At 41.2% G+C, this 20,857-nt stretch overlaps 1 protein-coding gene and 1 non-coding gene across 7 annotated transcripts in view; both read left to right on the forward strand.

Annotated features, from left to right (window-relative positions):
- Positions 1–19,893, forward strand: part of LOC102747001 (placenta-specific gene 8 protein-like) — a 21,582-nt gene extending 1,689 nt beyond the window's left edge. For 2 of the 6 annotated variants that reach the window (XM_031037486.2, XM_031037485.2), the window contains exons 2-5: positions 12,021–12,149; positions 13,691–13,815; positions 17,907–18,021; positions 19,685–19,893. In XM_031037486.2, coding sequence (XP_030893346.1) covers positions 12,050–12,149; positions 13,691–13,815; positions 17,907–18,011 — 330 coding nt within the window. In that variant the 5' untranslated portion in view covers positions 12,021–12,049 and the 3' untranslated portion in view covers positions 18,012–18,021; positions 19,685–19,893. Of the gene's footprint in view, positions 1–5,538; positions 5,658–7,145; positions 7,150–7,265; positions 7,318–10,860; positions 10,881–12,019; positions 12,150–13,690; positions 13,816–17,906; positions 18,022–19,684 lie in introns of those variants that run through there. The other 4 variants (XM_031037487.2, XM_031037488.2, XM_081812211.1 and 1 more) reach the window with 4 other exon arrangements.
- On the forward strand, positions 7,084–7,214 carry LOC115943833 (small nucleolar RNA SNORA18). Its single transcript, XR_004078419.1, has one exon. It is a non-coding gene; the product is annotated as a small nucleolar RNA SNORA18 (small nucleolar RNA).
- Positions 19,894–20,857: the final 964 nt, after the last annotated feature.

The raw sequence follows: 20,857 nt of genomic DNA on the forward strand, positions 1-20,857 counted from the left end.
AAAAAAAAAAAAAAAAAACCAAGACAGCTCTCCGTAGTTTCCCTGTTGAGGGAATGATTAGCTTTTCTCACTTGCATGATTTACAATGAATAGGAAAAAAGAAAGTTTTTTCTCCTTCTTTTGTCCAGACCCCCTAAGGCAAGCACATTTCTTAAAAATGGTTGTTACAAGGGAGGGGGTGGGGGGTCGGGAGGTGGTATTTCTGACATCTAGATGTCTAGGCTAGAGACTTTAAAATCGTGTGTATGAAACTTAAAATTTCTAACTTCATACCTTTGTTCATTAATTAATTAATTAATTGATTGATTTTATTTTTTAAGATTTTATTTATTTATTTGACAGAGAGAGACACAGCGAGAGAGGGGACACAAGCAGGGGGAGTGGGAGAGGGAGAAGCAGGCTTCCCGCAGAGCAGGGAGCCCGACGCGGGGCTCGATCCCAGGACTCTGGGATCATGACCTGAGCCGAAGGCAGACGCCTAACCGACTGAGCCACCTGTTCGTTCATTTGCTTTTTAAAAAAACACCCATTGAGCATCTTGTCTGCTCCAGGCTCTGTAGTAGGATAGAGAGTTGACTGGCTAGCAGCAGCGCTGTCACCCTCACTCCAGTAGAAGAGAAGGACCTGAAAACAACTGACCTGATGGGAGTCTTTAGACGTCTTAAATGCACTGAAAAAGTTAGTGTGCTCAATGTCTATACCCTTTCAGATGTAAATAAGTATAAAGTCCAATATAATTATGATTATGTCCCTCAAGGGTTACATTTATTGGAGCAGGGAGGCTAAATATTTTTCTAAAATTTTCTCATTTATTTTACTTTATTGCCCCAGCTTTATTGGTGCCCTAAGGATGGGCTGAGTTTATCTCCTGGTCAGTAACCAACCTTAAGAGCACCTGAAAGTGTTAGCAAAATGGAGAGGAAGTCCAGCGGCCTGAGCGGGCATCCCAAGGTTAGCCATCAGTTTTATTGAGACATTAGCATTGAATATTGCATGGAAGCTCACTTGGGTTTAACTTGAGGGACTGAAAATGGAGACAAATGTGTGTGAATTTAATGGATGACTCTCTTAGCACACTGACCACGTTCTGGAAGAATACATCTGGAGAAAAAAATATTTTATAATCAAGGGTTTGTAGAGTCTGCTGCCTTTTCCCTGAACTAAATTTGTCAACATTTAAGTGTTTCATGGCCACGAGTAACTGTATTTTCACTGAAGTTTTGAGATCTATTTACACCAACTAGAAGACTCAAAATGGTTTTGTTGTTGTTCTATAAATTATTGGATGGGTCCTGCTCAAGTTTTAGATTATAGACACCACCCAAACTCAACAACCTGCAAGTTTTGATAGTTGACTTTATGGCTAAGGACCAGCACTATCTTAGCCCGCTTTACTTCCATCGCCGGTATAAGTGGCTGACAATGGGGGGCGGGGGACTGGGGTGGAAGGGACGCTTCCACCCACTTACAATAAAACAAAATTTAAAATCACTTAACGAACTTCACTGTTTAGCCAAATTAAAAAAAAAGAAGTCTGTTGGCGATGTTTTGTACTGGAGTGGATGCAGCTATTGGCTATATTGACTTACCAGGTAAGGGACCTCTGGCCCGCATATTTAAAAAGGACAGGTAATTCCAATTCAAATGTGAGTCACAGCAAGATTTAAAATAGAGTGCTATGCTGCATAGATCTTCTAGTTCTTTTAGCCAAAATATTAAATCTGAGACATCTACAGGACAGCTGTCCTGTAGATGCAGTAGATACCAAATAGGCTAAGCATGGGAGAGCCAAACCCTCTGCAGGTCCAGTTGCTGGTGATACCCTCTTCTCCTTTTGGGATTCCTCTCTGCTGAGCTCCTAATGGAGACAAAGAGTTCCAGGAAGGACATGAAGAGAGAAACAAAATAAAGGCAATACATGAGTCTGGGGAAATAGACCATTGCCCAAGTGAGGGATCTGGTTTTAGTTGAGGGATTTTAGGATATTTGCATATGAGTTGGGACTTTTAAGTTAACTCAAAGATTGATTCACTCAGTTAATAATATTTTAACCTTTAATTCTGTGGACAGAAATAAATTGTGGGATGAGCTGGAAGAGTTCCAATTAAACTCTTTCTTAGAAAGAAAGACCCTCGGGCGCCTGGGTGGCTCAGTTGGTTAAGCGACTGCCTTCAGCTCACGTCATGATCCTGGAGTCCCGGGATCGAGTCTCGCATCGGGCTCCCTGCTCAGCAGGGAGTCTGCTTCTCCCTCTGACCCTCCTCCCTCTCATGCTCTCTGTCTGTCATTCTCTCTGTCTCAAATAAATAAATAAAATCTTTAAAAAAAAAAAAAAAGATTCCCGTACAGTGCTGGACATGGGCTGTGTATGAGGTTTTGGGCTTCCTGCCAGGCAAAGCAAAGAGGGAACACAAACATTTAGGAAATTGACCATGTCTATAAAATAAAAATAGACTGAGACCTAGAGAAATTTCTCATCAAGGTCTTCAAAAAGGAGACGATATATGACATGCGGTGGTCAAAGCCTTTAACAGTATCTTTACAATAAACAGAACAGTGACTTCTGATAACTTATTTCCTACTATAGGGTTAAAGGGCAATGCTGGTGTAGAATCACTGAGAGCAATCTATGAGCAGCTAAAATGATCCCAGGGAATTCCTTATCTCTCTAATCATCTGGATGATTCAGGATTAAAAATCAGATGCGGGACTCGATCCCGGGACTCCAGGATCATGACCTGAGCCGAAGGCAGTCGCTTAACCAACTGAGCCACCCAGGCGCCCTGTACGAGAATCTTAAAGCATCTGCTAAATTTGCTCCAGACTTTATTTCCCCTGTGACCAATTTCTTCATTTTTCATTTTGTATCTTGTTTTATATGTAAGTTTGTAAGCTGCTCAAATCTTCTTAAGAACAAGATGAGAGTATGAATCAGAGTTTCTCAGCCTTGACACTGTTGGGCCAAATAATTTATTTTTGGCTCAATGGGGGATTAAATGGGGAGTTTGGAGGAAAGAATGGGAGGTGCGTCCTTGACCTCTATCCACTAGCTGTCAATAGTAGTTCCTGGTACTGGGAAGGTACCTTTCACTTGATAGATTTATCTCCTGCTTTTAGGGAAGAAGGGCAAGAAAAAGAGGTAAAAATGACCTTCCAGCTTCTGCCATTTTCTCAAAGTCCTTCAGCTTAATAACATTCAACATGCCAAGCTGCCATATTTTAGGGTAGTGTATCCTGAACCCCAATACTTAGTATTTTCTAGGATACGTGCAACTCACTGTTTTGGGGGGACCCAGATGACTGAAGCCCACTTTCACCCTCAGAAAAACCTGCAAACAAACAAAAAAAGAAAACAAAATAAAAATAAAAGTGCTCAGTTTGCACATCTCTGTATCTCATATCTCAAGTTAATGTAGCTTCTGAGGGCTTTCCTGATGACCCTTGGGAAAAGGAAGTGGAGATACTATTATTGGCATTTAGACAAAAAAGGCACAGAGGTAGCCAAGTACCTAGTGTAGCTAGTGCCCAGTGTGCTGACTCCCACGTCCAGCAGGCTCTCCACCATATCATGAGAGTGTTGAAAAAGTTGAGCAGGAAGACAGGCAAATCCAACTTGGAGGATTAAGAATGGCTTCATGGAGGAGGTGGCATTTGAGATGAGATGTTAACAGGTAAGTAGGTAAACAAGGGACAAGAGCTCAGGGCAGGAATTCTTGCAGACTGGTGAGCACTGTGGCCTGACTGGATAGATAAGGGAAGGAAATGGTAAAGGACTGAAAAAATAAGGTGGGTCCTTTTCTGAGGGCACCCTGAAATGGTTCAGAAGTGAACAGGCATTCTTCCCCGAGAGCCATGTATGCCTGACAGCAGATTAACAAACTTTAAGAAAAAAGTAGCAGAGAAGCTGAATTAATTAGGTCACCAGAGAGACTAGTGATGGTAGAAGGATGAGAGACCTAGGAGGATCCAATGTATCCTGTCCTCTTTATCCCCAACCCTCGCCCCAGTTAAATGTTTTAGTGAGCAAAAATCTTTACTTCCTTAATGAAAGTAGGATAAAGGACTCTCTGGTGTCAGAAAAATTCCCAGTCGAGCACTATCAAATATGCAAATACTCCTGAGAGGGCTCCTAATTTAAGGATAACCAAGGACGAGCACCATTTTTAACAAAAGGGGAAATGTTTTGGAGTAGCTTTTTGGTTATAGAAATTATTTAGCTTCAATTAGGAAATGCCATAACTTCAATTACACACAATTGACTTTAAATTTACATATAACATAGTTTTCATTGTTTTGGCTAAAATTTTCAGAAAATGATGTGATTGGTGGTACATTAGTCAAGGATCCTATTGTGATACAGGCAATGCAGGGCTCTGTAGGTGATCCTGATAACTGGCTCCAGAGGCAGATCAGACTCAGGACTAGCAGCAGGCCTGCTTTGGCGCTTCTGGGTGCTGGAGAAGCTCAAAGAGGGAGATTTTTGGGGAGGAGCAGGATCTGAGTGTGTCTGAGGAGAGAGGGAAGCCTAGAAGCCAGATACTGGTAAGTGAGGAAACTCCTTTCCAATCCAAGTCTGTAAGGAGAAGGGATATATCCTCAGCTAAGGCCCAATGTGAGGGCTTCACTAAGTTGGGCAGAATGCCCTCCTGCCACCACTCCATCACCCTGGACAGTGACCAGAGGCTTTTTGTTTCCAGATATTATTTAGCTTAAATTAAGAAATGTCATCCTTTCAACTATGCATAATCATTTTTAAATTTCCTTATAACTGAGAGTTTTCAGGGTTTGGCTAAAATTTCAGAAATGACTTTGTAGGAGAGAAAAAATCATTTACCCTCTACCCTTCTAAGTTCTCAACTAGGGCCCCTGAAAGAAAAGACAGATTAAGAAGAGAAAAACAGAAGTTGATTACACATGTATCTCATATGCATGAGAGATATGCAGGAAAATGAGTAACTTTCAGAGGTGGCTTAGAATTCAGGCTTAAACACCAGCTTCAGCTAAAGGCACTAGAGAGAAAGTGTGGGGGAAGCCAGTTATGGGGAGGGGAGCAGGAAAATAAGGGTAAGATTTGCTATGCAGATTTAATTCCATAAGTCTTAACATTGATTAGAGTCCCTTGTGGTATAAAGTCATCCCTCTCTTCCTGATAGGAGAGTGGGACACTTACAGATGGAAATTTTCCCTTATAAATGTAAATTTCCCTTAAGGGTAACTTTGACTCTGTTTTCAGAGCTTCTCCTGTGTGTGCTGTTTCTCAAAATAATGGACTCAAAATAACTCTTACGCCAAAGAGGCGTATTTTGGAATGGCATTTTCTGGTCTATATGCAACAGGTACAAAGACAGAGTCCCCATGTGATGCAGAGAAGGCAGAATTCTGTTTGAGATGCAGGGTAGTGGGACAAATGGTTCCAGATGCAGACTCAGAACCAGCACTGAAAGACAGGCCTGCTGGGGGCTGTTTGGATGCTGGAGAAGCTCAAAGTGACTCAAAGCAGGGCCTTCCCAATTGACTTTATTTACTTTGCTTTTCCAGAAACGGGTTGCATATAACCCATGGAATGATCTAGTAGAAAGCTGAAAGCCAGAAGGAAGTGGACAGAGGAGAAAGGAGGGATGGAAATAGAGGGAATGAGGAGCCTGGGGAAAACCAAGGTGAGCGATATTCAGCAGTTTGGTGGATCCCATCAACATAGCTGAGACTGGTTGAGAGAAATGGAGCCCATGCAGGCCCCAGGCCAGTCAGTGCGACTCCTCCATAGATAGGACTTGGAAGATAGGACTTGGTAGAATGGAAGAATATCGACTTTGGCTTCAGCTCACCTGCCTGGGAACCTGGCTATGCTGCTCCAGGTATTTGGTTTCAAATTAGGAGAAAAGATTGTTATGAGGCTAGAATCCCACCACGAACCTAAGATTACTTAACATGGAAACTGGCAATAGAAACTGCTCAAGAAATTTCAGTTTCCTTCCTTTGTCCATGAATAAACAATTGCATTCCCAGAGAAAATGCTCTTGTAAGAATTTAGATAGAAAATCATAAACTGTGGCCACCATTAGGGTCCTTGGCCTCTGCTCACTCCCTGGGGGGTGGGAGACAGCTTCCTGCACAACCTAGGAAAGCCCCATTGTTTTGGCCTCCCCCACACCAATCCCATTCCTGTAAATTGGGAGGCAGAAACTGCCCCACCCACCATGATATTCTCTAATTCCAAAGTTATTCCCAAAACCCTCCAGATAAATGGAGAATGCCCAGTTAAATTTGAATTTCAACTAAAGAATGAAAAATGTTTTAGTATAAGTCTGTCTCAAATATTGCTTGGGACTTATTCAAATTTAACAGAATCTCCTTTATTTTTTTTCCTAAATGTGGCAACTCTATTTAATCATTTAACCATAATTTCTGTTTTTCTCAGTCTTAAGCCTAGGCTTCTGCTTCCCAGATTCTTGTAGCACCCTATGGGTAAAAAGAAAGATGGTGGCATCACCAGGTATTGACAAGGACGTGGGACAAATGGAACTCTCATCCATTACTGATGGGAGTGTAAATTGGTACCACCACTTGACAATACTGTTTGGCACTACCAACCCTAGGACCCAGCAGTTCTACTCTAGGTGTAGACACACAGAAATACATACCTCATCCACCTAAAGATATGTACAAGAATGTTCATAGCACTAGGATACCATTCCTAATAGTCCAAACTGGAAACAATACAGTGGTAGCATGGATAAATACATTGTTTATATCTATGTGATGATTTATTATATGTCAATAAGAATAAATGAATTATTGCTGTATGCTACATGGTTGCATCTCACAACCCTAATTTTGCACAAAAGAAACCAGACACAGAAGAATAAATAGTGCGTATAATTCAACATGTGTAAGGCTCAAACACAGGCAGAGGCAGAGGGACTTCCTAAGAGAGTAAGGAGGGCTTCTGTGGTGCTGGTAACGTCCTTCTTCTTGAATCAGGCTGTGGTACAAGAACTGTTCACTGTTAAATTCATCAATCATGCTGACGATTTTGGCACTTTACTGAATGTATATTGCACTTCAGTTAGAGGTTTGCTGAGAGTTGAGGTCTATCCCGATGGGACTTTTTCTGTAGACCCACATGGTTGGAAACCCCTCCTAGAGTGTATGTGTGGTTTCCTTTGTTCACAGAACTATGTGTTAGATCTGTGGGAAGGAACTGCAAGACATCTATCTGCTAAAACTATGTGAAAGACCTAATAGTCACATTTTTAAAATCTTAGGTATTGGTGTATCCCAAAAATCTGTACAACTCTAGGGTGTGATAGTTTAAGGGTGAGTATGATTTGAACTCATTCATGTTTAGAAGGTGTTTGAAACTGAGAACCAGGCAGATCCATCTACTCTGACCCTAAACATGGCCCTAAAGTAAAGAAATTGGACCCCAAAGATTACAGGTGGGGAAAAGTTCTTTTTAAAAGAGCTATTTTGAAGATTATGATTCTGACTTTGGAGGAACTATGGTGATTGGCAGTGGAAGGAATCACATCTAAATTCCTTAAATAAAAATTTATTGACTTTAAATTTTTAAAAAAGTTTACTGAAAGAGAAAAAAAAGTAGAACTGGAGGGTTACACTGTCCACATAGGAACAAAAGCAGAAGGAAAAGAGGCAGGTGGGTGGGAGGGGAACGACTAGCAGGATGTGCCACACAGGGGAGGGATTTCAGAACAGGATGTGAACAAATCTATGGGGAAACCGGGGCATGTAATGATCCCTGAGTTCTAGCCTTTGAAACATGTGTGTCTAGGAAGCAACGTGTTAGGTCCCATTCCTCACAAGGACTGCTTGTCTGGCTACCGTAGACCCTGGGAAACTGAATCAGACACCATTAGAACCCCTCCAGAAGCTCATGCTTCACGATGCCCTTGATGTTTTCGAACCATGGTTTCTCAGCACTGTTGTTGACATTTGGGGATAGAACATTATTTGTTGTGGGGGCTGTCCTGCGTTTTGCAGGATGTTTAGCAACATCTCTGGCTTCCACCCACTAGAATGACCATAGCACCTCACTCCCAATTGTGACAACGAAAAATATCTCAAGGCATTGCCAAATGTCCCCTTGGGGGGGGGGTTCAAAATAATCCTGGTTGTGAACCAGTTAACTGAATGTGTATGGTGGAACTCTAGAGGAAGTTTTTGAGTGACTGGGTTCAAGATACTAAAAATACATACCTAGATAAATACACACGAGCACACACATACAGACCGACAGGCATACTAAAAGAAAGCAAAGTTAGTCACAAACTGTCCACCTCCCTATAGTTCCAAAATTTGCCTGGGAAGGGACAACTTAAGAAATGCTTACCTTTCCTTCCCAAACAGGTCTTGCGCACTTTAGCTGGCCAAGATTCATAATCCCAGATTGAGAGACTCCTTGGAAATAAACGTAACAGTTTTGGAATCCCAAGAACTGAATTCAAATCCCAGCCCTGCCACTCTGTCACTGTGGACGTGTGACTTACTTTCTGTTTCTTTCCCCTTCATCTGTGGCCTTGTGGAAGACATGCCTCATGTCCTCATCTATAAATTAAGGATGTTGGACTAGCGATCATGACTTTTCCTTGGCCCTGGCATGTAACCTCTTTGCCTCAGTTTTCACGTCTGCAGTAGAAGGCATCTTACCAGCCTTCATTCCCTGCGTGCTTCAGTCTGCTGGGAATATTAAAGGGATCAGTGTTAACTAGAGATCAAACAAGAACACGCTTTAGAAAGCAGAGTGCTCCTTGCAAGCATAAACCATTGTCATATTGGCAACAGATCACACTCAGGTTTTCCAACCACTTTCCTGGCACTCAGACTCTCTGTAGACTATCTCTCTCTCATGTATATGGTGATTGGCAGTTTTCAAAATGTCTTCACATAACAGGATCTTACCCGATCCTGCCAAATACCAGCAATGACTTCAGTCCCAGCTTTCAGATTCCTACCCCATTGCTCATTTTATCTACCACACTGTGTTAGCTTTCTGGAGCTGTGATCCCAGGCACGGCCCCATACTATGAATCAGGCATAAGACCTGCTACTTAATGATATTTAGCCTCAAATAGACACAGGGGTGCATATATCAGCTCACTGACATACAGGAAACACAGTGTTGAGTAGACATGGTCTATTGACCTACTCTCATCACAGTAACACAACAACCCATGAGGGCTACTACACTCATTTTAAAGATGTCAAAACTGAGGCACAGAGAAGTTAGTTTACTTGTCCAAGAACACACAGAGGGTGGAAAATAAATTTGAACCCAGTTCCTAATCACAATCTAGATCCTGAAGAGTCAAAGTGTGGGCCAGATTACCAGCAGGACTGGCACCCCTGCAGAGCTTGTTAAAAAGCAAGCCTCAGGTCCCATTCTGGACCTATTGAATTAGGTTCAATGCTCTAAAAGGATACTAAGTGAGTCCTGTGCACGGTGTAATGTGAGAACCACGGCTGCTCGGTGTAGATCCATCCACACAGAGAAGCACAAAATCTATAAATAGACATACAACACATGCACACAGACATACAACACATGCACACACACATACAGTATAAAAATATACTTCTAAACATCTTACTTTAAGAAAGGGAATTTACGGGTTGAAAAACAAGCGGCAAGAGTCACTGTGTTAGATTAGGAATTAAATTAATTGACTTAACACACACAATACAATTTAGGATAGATGTGATTTGTATGTAGGGCAATCGCAGCAGATGCCCATTTCAGGATTCCTATCAGAACTGATTCTCCAGCCTGCTCACTGGCATTTTTTTTTTTAAGATTTTATTTATTTATTTGACACAGAGAGTGAGAGGGAACACAAGCAGGGGGAGCGGCAGGCAGAGGGAGAAGCAGGCTTCCCGCTGAGCAAGAAGCCCAATGCAGGGCTCGATCCCAAGACCCTGGGGCCATGACCTGAGCCGAAGGCGGTCGCTTAACCAACTGAGCCACCCAGGCGTCCCTGCTCACTGGCATTTTGTTTTTACACCAAACACAGCAAATTTTATACTTACTGTAAACTAGTGACCACAACAAATAGATATTTCCAGGGCTGTACAAAGGGTAATGAAGCGCTGGAAGAATAGTTAAGATAGAGTCTTTGCCCTGGAATAATTTTTAGGGTTGGGGTCTTGAAAAGAACTTTAACATAGTTTTCCATTTTGGTACGTTGGCTAAGCTGATTTGTGTGGTTATGTGAATTTTTTCACCCAAAGCATTGATTCTTCTAAGAAGTAATCTTCTATTAAGAATACAGCCTTACTGGCATATTTTTCTTTTCTTTCTTTAATGATACACACGCAGCAGGAAGAGCTATATGTACCTTTCATGTCATGCTTTTCCCAGTATATATTTTGAAGGCATTGGATCATTCATCCTTGAGGCCAGAAGTATATCTATAACATTCAGTATCGAACAACACATTACCTGTGCAATTTATTCAACTTTGGTTTTGTTGAATCATGTGCCCACTCTGATTGGATGATAGTAGGAAAGATATCATAGTCCTCCTAAATAATCAGAGAGAAAGACCTTTGGACTCCAATGAAATGTTTATCTAGCCCCATAGTTTCAACCATAATTCCTGGTGCAAGGTGACAGTAATTATAGCGCCTTCTCAATCTGGTGGTTTTCCCTTTGTGTCATAAAGCAGGTTCTTGATAATAAATATTAGAGTCAGCCTTTTAAGGCGGTCAAAGTGCTCTGGCTTATATTATTCCATAATACCTCCACCCCATTTGTAGGGACTCACCTGGTGGGGGAATCAACTGATCACAGCCACGATCTCAGTGGAGAGAAAAATCAATCAGGAAAAAGAGCAGGGCAGGGGAAGAGCTAAGAAGACCTACTGGTAAGGGCTGAGCGAGAGGGAAATGACCTGTAATCAGTGGTCCACAGAGCTGTCTGCATCACAGTCGCCTCTTAAAACTTTTACTCGCCCAGGGTCCACCCCAGCTACTGAATCGGAATCAAGTATGTGTGTTTTCAACCAAGCACTAAGGATGAGCCTAGTGCAGTCAGGACTGAGATACACTCCGGGGGCATCTTTGATTGGGGCCCTCCCTGACGACAGGGAGGGGCAGGTGGACCGATAATGGGGCCGGATATTCCTTCCACCTGGCTACGGGAAGTGTTAGAGGTGAGCAGGGTCGAAGGCTACAAAGTACAGCATATGGTTAGATATGAAGTAGTAAGGAAGAAAGTTTTAACATTAACCCTTGTGAAACCTAACACATTATCTCCCTTGGGAGTTCTGGAGACTTCCAGGAGACTTCACTTGATCGCTGGATGATATCTGAGAAGTATATAGGCACCACTTTGTTTGAGGGACACTATTTCTTAGTGGTTTTGCAACTACTAGATTTTTCTGTGGAAGCTTGAAGTCCACCCCCCATTTTTTTTTTTTTTTTCAGATTCTGGCCTGACAATTTCACAAAAAGAAGTTAATCTTTTTTTTTTTTTAAGTAACCGAGGACATCTGTTAAAACTTTAGCTTTCAGGATACCACTAGCAATTATGGAATGAGGACTGACATTATCTAGAAGCATCGGTGTAATGATAACTTTTTTGGAGAAGTAAAGAACTCTATCTCACGAAGTTCTTAAGGGGCAATTGAGATATGTCTATGCAATAGCTTTGTAAAAGTCATTACAATCTCTATTAAATAAAACACCTCATGTGCAAAAAAGACATTGTTCAGGATGGTTATCTTGAAATAGAAAAAAAAATCTTGCTGATAAAAAGAAAAAACGGATCGGAGAAAGGGGCAATAAAACCCCCCAGAAAACCTGTGGAAGGAACCCTCACCCCACTTCCTTGCTGTTTCTCATTACCAAGTATCGACAATAGTCCGGAAATGTCTTGCTAAGTCCGTTGAGGGTGGCCACCCCAATCAGGAGAAGTGTGATGAAATGTCTTCTCGACTGGGGTCTACGTGCCATCCAACCAATACTGGTAGGTGTTTAATACCTTTTCGATTTTGTTTTCACAGGCAGTGCCCTTTGGAACTTAGCCTTAAAAATGAATCCAGTCGTTTCGCAGCCAGGATATGGTACAGGAGGTATGATGAATAGCGACTGGCAAACTGGCACATTTGACTGCTGTGATGACCTGGGGATTTGTAAGTGCGCCTAATTATTGCTCCTCCTCGACTCCCAGAATGCAGGTTCCTGACCTAATAAAACTCATCTACTTTTCCTGTCACTGAGCCCCCTGCTCTACTGTCCAACTCGGAAGTCACGAGCTGCAAGCCCATGGGTGGATTTAGCCACCGTATGTGTTTTGTTTGTCCCGTACGTGATGAACTCGCTTCTTGTAGTAATTTAAAAAATACAAGGAAACATATGAAAATAAGATTTCACATAAAAATCTGGCTTTCCAATCTAGATTTCCAACTCCTCTCAAAAATTGGAAAATGTGGAAAGATGAGCCTTCATCACACACGGCAGAGTTCAGCTGCTGCTTCGCATGAGCTAATCCCATTAAAGGAGATTCTCATTCTACAGTTTGCCGCATTTATTTATGCCCGCTATTGGCTATTTTGTGTTTTTCTCCCGTCTGTTTCACTCATTTTACCTGCATGACCTTGAGTTTGTGATCCTTGTCGAGATCAATCGCCATCTGCCATTTTTCACCTCTTAGTATCACCGTGCTCTTGACACATGCTCCATCTTGTCTTCTACTTACCTCTCCCTTTTCCGACAATGCCGTTCTGTGTTTTCCATCTTTCAGTGCCATTCTAGCAACTCTTGTCACTGTTCCATTTCAGAAAGCACTGCAGGCTTCTACTTCTTTCCCACTACAAAACACACTTTGGTATGAGAAGTTTTTTATTTCAGAGTCTCCTGCCATACGGGTTGTAGACATTCTCTGTGGGGCTCATCTCGACATCATGTGTGAGAAACAGCCTCCTTTTCTTGTGTATGAGGGAAGTGCCAGGTTCTTTGGAGATAGCCTTTTGCTTAAAAACAATCAATCAAAAACCACTGACTCTCTTATCATATCTAGGGTACAGCCACACTGCAACTCCACCCCAGCACTTTTCAAAATAGACTTTCACTCAAAGCATATTTGAGAACAGTTTCCTGTTTGTTGTTATTTTCTTGGGCCCTTTCTGTGCCTTGCAGAGACTCTTTAAAGGGAAACTGTGCTCAACTTTTTAAACAACTGATACCAATATCCCTTAATTTCTGCTTGCTTCCATCCTCGTAAGGTTGATAGTCCTTTTGCCTGAATGACCTTCTAGAACCTATTTCCGCTCTTTGTCCTTAATGATTCTTCACTCAGTGTTTGCTGACCCTCAACCGCCTCCCATGGTTTTCCGAGGGCTTCTCAGACACCCTGACGCCACAGACTTCCTCCCCAAGCGTGACCCAGACGTAACAAGGGCAGGGAAGAAAGATAACGTGAGCACGCTCAGATTGGCAAGGCAGGAGCTTCTGCAATTAAATCGGACCTGATACAATGACTCACAAATTATCCCCAATTCCTGGATAGAGGGCTCTAGCAGCAAGACATAAGGAGCCAGATGACAACATTGTTTTCTCCGAGGGCCCGCGAAAGCCATTTCCTGAGCCAGCATCTTTTTGAAAGAGGTGTGATTTCGTTGAAAGCATGATGCCTTTCACTAACTCTTCTGCCTGGCTTCCCCCCTGCACTCAGGCCTCTGTGGGACTTTCTTTCCCTTGTGCCTTTCATGTCAGATCGCCTCTGACATGAACGAATGCTGTCTGTGCGGAGCGAGTGTCGCTATGAGGACCTTGTATCGGACGCGATATGGCATCCCGGTGAGTCGGCCGCGCGCACCGGGACACACACGCCGGGACAGCCAAGGGCTCCCTTCGAGCTGACTGCATCTGCGCGATTGCCCTCCTCGCCTTCACGGCTTGACCCTAATCTTTTCTCTACTCCCATCCTAAATTTTTGAAGTGATTGACAGGGGCCGCGCTGCTGCCCATACCGTTGAACGTATTAGTAATAATATCTTACGTTGTTCCTGTAGAGGTGTCTCTGAAACAGTTGCTGGAGGTGAGCAGGTGAGGAATGGAGAGCCCTTAGCCTCTCCCCGCTTTGCTCAGCCAGACCCAGGACCCTGCAAATCTGCAGGCTGGACGATAGTTTGTTAGAAAGCCTTGGGGAGAAAATGGGTGTGTGGTAGATCCCTTCCAAGCTGGTACATCTGCCTCATAAGCCAGTGTTCCTCCATTCAAAAGGGATTATTGAGCATCTAGGCTCTGGCTAAGTCATAAACTGGTATTCATTCATTCAACAGAGGTTTGTCCTGAACATCAGACATGCCCAGTACTATTCCCGATGCTAGAGGCACCTCAGTTAACAAAGCAAATCAAAATCCCTGTCTACATGTAGCTTACATCTTGTTTCTTCTTGTTTTTTTGAGACCTTTAACATAGTTTCAAACTTAAAGAAAAGTTGCAGAAATAATAAATGGGGTGGGGGGAGGAGAAACGATGCAAGGAATTCCTGAATATCCTGCACCCACATTCCCCAAATAATAAAATCTTGCCATCTTTGTTTTATTTACTCTTTCCTCCACCTATTTGTCTATCCTTTTTTTCTGAAACATTGATAGGAAATTACAAACTTGTTGACCTATTACCTTTATTACATCATGTATTTCTTAATAACAAGGACATTCATTTATATAACCATCATACAATGATCAAAATCAGTAATTTAACACTGATACAGTACTATTAGCTAATTTGTGGATCTTATTTAAACTTTACCAATTAACCCAATAACATTCTGTGGATGAGAAGAAAATCAATCTGGGATCACACATCGTATTCAATTGTCCTTCCTCTTTAGTTTCCTACAATAAGGAATAGTTTCTCAGTCTTTCGTTGTCTTTCTTTTCCCCCCAAATACAGATCAGTTATTTTGTAGACTATCCTTTCAATTAGTTGTGTCAAATGTGTCCTCATGGTTAGACTTAGGTTTTACACTTCAGCAGAACCTCCGTAGAACTGATGTAATATTTGCTGTGCTTCCTGTCAAGAGGCACATAACATCAGTGTATCCCATTATGGTTGTTGTTTACTTTGATTACTTAGTTAAGGTAGTGTCCACCAGGATTCTCCACTGTAAGTTTGCCATTTTCCCCTTTAAAAGAGTAAGGACCATGTAGAAAGATGTAAATATCCTATTGCTCATCCAACCTTCACCCCCTGAGATTAACATCCATTAAAGCTTCTCACCTGAATTAGTTATTACTATGATGGTTGTCAATGGTAGAGCTTACACTCTAATAGGAGAAGATTGCTACACTGTAACTAAGTAAAAACCTTATAGGATGCTGATAAGTGGTACAGAAAAAAATAAAGCAAAGAAGAGGAATAAAGAATGTTGAAGGTTCTAATTTTATTTTATTTTTTTTCAGCATCATAAAATATATTTTTATCCAAGCAAGGTTCATCCCGGGAATGCAAAGATGGCTCAATATCAGAATACTCTATTTACAGATTCAAAAAGAAAAACCATATGATCATCAGTTGATGCAGAAAAAAAGCTCAACAAAATTCAATGCTCATCCACATTTTTAGAAAGGGAGTTCTACTTTTAAATAGGGTTATCAGGAAAGGCCTTGGTACAAAAGTGAAAGGATGAGAAGATGACCCATCTGGGGAAGAGCCAGGCGGAAGAAAGAGTGTCACCCAAGGCTTTAAAGTAGAGTTTATCTGGAATGTTCCAGAAACTGCAAGGGGCCAGAGAGGCAGGAATAGAATGAGTGAGAGGGTGGGGGTAGGATGTCGTAGAAAAAGATGACATTAGAGCAAGATTTAGAAATTCTAGGGCCTTGAGAAACCATTATAAGGACTTTAGCTGTTACTCTGAGTGAACAGGGAAGCCAGTGAAAATGTTTTAAACAAAGAAGTGACATGATGGATTCTTTTCCTGGAAACATAGCCTCTGCCCCACTCACTGCTCCCATTGCAACAGGAGCAAGTTATTAATCTCCCTAAGCCTTGACCCCCTCACTGCTAAATGGTCACAACAATACCTCCCCTTTAATGGGGTAGCAAGAGTCATGTGAGATAATGTGTGGAAAGGGCTTAGCACAGGACCTGGCAAGTAATAAGTGCTCATTAAACAATCACTTTTATTTTTATTCTTTTCTCAGAGAATTACTCAGCCATTTCCTCAGGGCAGAGGTGTGTTCAGGGCCCTGGCCTCATTTCTCCTGTGTGCTTGCTCAGCTACCTGACTTGCTCAGCACTCAAGGCTGCTCTCATTCATGCTACTCCTAAGGCAGCATAACACACAGGGGTTCTTAACTTTATGCCTGGACCTTGAATTTCCTGAATTGTATGCAAAGTGTCATGCATGTGTACGTATGTGTATGGTATGATGGTAAGACTCTCAAAGCAGCCCAAGACCCCAACATGGTGTCTAGGAAGGGGCACTTAGCTGGATCCTGGAGATAAGACTTTGGGAACAGCTCAGCATGTTCTCTGATAAATCATGTGGTGGCATCAGTTTTCTCATCTGTCATGAGGAAGTTGTACAAGATGATTTCTAGGTCTAGGATTCTAGATATAGTAGGTTTCCTTAACATACAATGAAGCAGTATATTTATAGACAGTGTATCTCTATTTCCTCCTTAGAACAGACCTAAAAATAATTCCCAGGACTGATTTGTATCACTCAGGCTCTCTGTTTTCTTTCCCTTGCATATCTATGCAAATCTTTATGAGACTGCTACAATGCAGCCTCTCTGATCTGCCCCTCCCTTCATGAATACAGCCAAGAGAGCATCCCTTTGGCCAGGGCATAACCTGTGCAGGAGAGAAGGAGGAAGAAAAGAGACAACCACCGATTGTACTACCATGAGCTGGGATATTATTCTGACATATATTTGCTCATTTACTACTTGCAAACTCTTGTGGTGTGGAAATTGTTACCTCCCTTCATAGATATGGATTGGCTCTTTGCCCCAAATGCTTACTCTGTTACATGACGATCAAAATCACTGTAGCAATGGGAAAAAATTTTTTTCATGAAAAATAAATCACTCATAATCTCACCATTTAGAAGCTCCTAACTATACACCACATCCCCGCCCCGCCCTGCCCCACAAGCTCACACTGTAAATTGGGAATTATATTAAACTCAACATTTAAAAACATAAGTGCTGTCAAATAATGGAGCTCAAATTTATTTCAATCTGTCAAGACATGCAGTAATAAAACCAGGTTATCAGACTATAACTCCCTGGTTCCCTCAGTGCCTCCTGCACCAGAACAGGAACCCCTTCGAGGGTATGTCTTCCAGAAGGTCATTGAGGACCCAATTGGACCTTGCATTGAGAGGGCCCTCAAATCCTTGCAAAGTACCTTATTCCATGGCTTTCCAAACAACAGTCATTTTTTTCTTTCTTCTTTCCCCCATAATTTATGTATCTCCCCTTTGCTCCAAACTTCTTCCATTGCAGAACTTGAGAGATGTCAATGAAAATGGCTAGAGGGATACAATGTGGGGCCTCATCTGGCTCTGCTCACAAACTACAGAAAAATTGGTGCGTTTCACAACAGGCTTTAAAGGGAAGCATCCCAGAAGAGATGTTAGAGGATGAGGGCTATAGTCATAACCTGCAGACCAGTTAAAATCGTGTCATATATGGTTAAGGGCACTGGCTTGAGAAAAGAAAGACCATGTGGCACTACCAATTTGTTATGTGTTCTGAACAAATCATTTACCTTCACTTGGATCATCAGAAAAATGGGGATAATGAGGATTCTCACGGTAAACCAGGGACATAAAATGTACATTTTAAAGAGTTTTGAAAAGCTACAAATGCAAGGACTTGTGAGACTATACTTACGGGCTGTATGTGGATCCACTGTTTGTTTTTTAACAGGGATCTATTTGTGGTGATTTCCTATGGCTGAGCTGTTTCCCTCTATGCAGCCTTTGTCAACTCAAGCGAGATATTGAAAAAAGAAAAGCAATGAATGCTTTCTAAAAGGTGCTTGGTAAGTTGGTGGGAATTCTTTGATTTAAGAGTATCAAAACAAATGCTCACTAACATCCTTTATTTCCTTGGTCCTCTCTCACAAATACATGAAACATCCCTTACAAAATGGAGGATAAATGATTTTTAATTGCCAGCCTACACCAGCAGTTGGTAGTCAGCTTCCATGGGTTGAGAGGGCTAAACCTGGAAGGATAGGAAAGAATTCTGAGGTTTGTTAGGTTGTCTGCCGTGTGACATACCAATGAGCATGCCCCATATCAACCATGCGTATCTCAACTAGACCATGATTGGAGGTAGTCGAGATAGGTGTGTGACCAGACATTCATTTCCCTAAGTCTAGTTCCTAGGTCTGCTGCTACCAACACTAACCAGTTGAGGTGTTATACTAAGTGTGACTGTGTAATGTGCCTAGTTCTGTGTTCTTGACAACACCAGAATGTTAGTATAATAATCCTTCCTCCAAAGCGATGGGAAGCTATTTTAGTCTCTATAAATTCAGTGTGGACATTTCACCCAGTTATCCAAAATTCCTAAAGCCCCTACTATGAAGAGGAGTTACTGACTTTTTGGCGGCTGTGTTGTCGAAGTTGGGTAGCTGCTCATTTACCTATTTCCTAGCTCCCCTAGTCACATTTTTAATCTTCTGAGTATCTGTTTCTCTCAGACATGTGGGTAATAGTTTACTTGTCCTGTCTTTCAATCTCTTATTGCCAGTCCCCATGGAATTTGCAATCAGAGTTTAGTTTTCACCTGGAAATAACTATTATCTATAAAATCCTTTCTCCCAAGAGGTCTTTGGGAATGTTTGATCAGGATGGCACATTCATGTGTATAATAAGTTGTCACTGGCGCTATTTTGCCACATGCGCCACAAAATGGTGTCTTCTTCACGAACATTTTAGTTCATTTCATGTTGCATTTTTGTATCCTAGCATTTGTCTTCTGATTGTTTCAATGGCTTCCTGGAATGACTAAAGTGCTTTACTCAGTTTCAGGCAGAGTCAAGATGGGGAGTTTTCTTATCATTCTTTTTCCTCCTTATATTCTACCTCCTGAGAATTGACTGTTGTCTCTCTTTCCAAGCAGTGACATTTGTTAAAAGTCCTATGTTAACAACCTGACTCAGAATTTGATGCCAAAGTAGCCCTAAGGGAAGGAAGATGTGACAGTTTACCAGTACAGTCAATGAAAAAGATTGTTTGGTGTTCTCTGCCTTTTGGAGACTCCTACCTTGGCATGGTTGATGACCCATTGACATTTGATAATAGAAGTTAACTCTGGCAGTCTACAGAGCATTCTATTGGTTCCCTCAACCACCTAACAACAATGCCTGACACCTAGTAGTCACTTAATAAATACTGTGGAAGAATAAATCAATGCAATTTTCAAGCAAGGAAGCATAATGAGACGCTAACCTAGGGGACTCATCTGAATCTTAACTGCTGATTGTGACTCTTTCTAATAGATTGTACTGAACCAGGGGCCATGATTTGATGTAGATCTTAAATATGTAGCAATTTGGCAGTAAGAGATGGGTGGAATGGAAGTTTTGATATTTGGAACAAGATAATGTAAAGAAAGATGAAACTGATAAATCCTAATTTGTTCATTCATTTATTCTCTCCTTTTTTTTTTTTTTTTTTTTTTTGTGATTTCTACAGGTCACATTCACAATGTGGTGAAAGAAATGCTAGAATCACATACTGCATCTGTTGAGTACTATCTCACCCCAAATCTTAGAAACTAATTCAACTAATCATATGGTTTCCAGTGGCTTCAAGACATTTTAAGTTTCTAGTTTATTTCAAAAGAAATACATTTCCAGTGCTGTTCTCTAATATGACTGCTATTAAAAAATTAATGTCCTCAACATTTCTTGTGTCTTTATTTTTTTAATTTAAATTCAATTAGCCAACATATAGTACATCATTAGTTTCAGAGGTAGTGTTCAGTAATTCATCAGTGTCTTTAAATACAGCTTTATGAAAAATTACAATATAATTTTTTTAAAAAATGAACCCAAATTTGTCAAAATGTTAAAGCTGAATGATGGGTACATGGAGAGTCTTTTTTTTTTTAATTTTGAAAGGTTTTGGCTTTTTTTTTAAGTATAGTTGGCACATAAAGATTTCTTATTCCACTTTTCTATCTTTACATATGTTTGGAAATGTCCAGAATAAAAAGTGTTCTAAATGTTGTCAAGGCTTTTCTAATTTTAGTCTTTCCCACCACAGGTAGGCAAGGTATCACCCTGTGTAATCCCTCACCCCAAGAGAGGGTGATATTTTATATGGTGACTAGCATAACATAATAAAAAAAAAAGAAAAAAGAAAGGGTGGTATTTTGATCCACCTTGGGCCTCCCTTTAGGAGCCAGGATGGCATTTGGCACTTCTTACAACCCCATAAAGTAAATCCACTCCAGGAGTATTTGCTGGGCAATGCAGAGTTTACCATAGATTATATGGACCAAAGAGAGTATTTCTGTCATAAGCCACACAATTTCTAATTGAAATTGTCATTAGTCATTTCTATCCTCTGTAAAGTCATCTGCAGCAAGCCAGCCACAGGAACTCCACATACCTTCCTTTCTTTTTTATTTCCCCCCAAGGTTAATGTGGCATTTTTAAAAATTGAGGTATAATTGGGACATAGGTGTACAATATTATGGTGTGTGATACATGTACACACTGCAAAATGATCATCACAATAAGTTTAACTAACATCTATCCCTGAACATAGTTACAATTTTTTCTTGTGTTGAGAACTTTTAAGATTACTCTCTTCACAACTTTCCAATATGCAATACTTTACAATATATAATACCATGCTGTA

This window comes from Leptonychotes weddellii, chromosome 2 (genome assembly GCF_054177405.1).
Source record: "Leptonychotes weddellii isolate Sample4059 chromosome 2, ASM5417740v2, whole genome shotgun sequence".
Taxonomy (NCBI): Eukaryota; Metazoa; Chordata; class Mammalia; order Carnivora; family Phocidae; genus Leptonychotes; species Leptonychotes weddellii.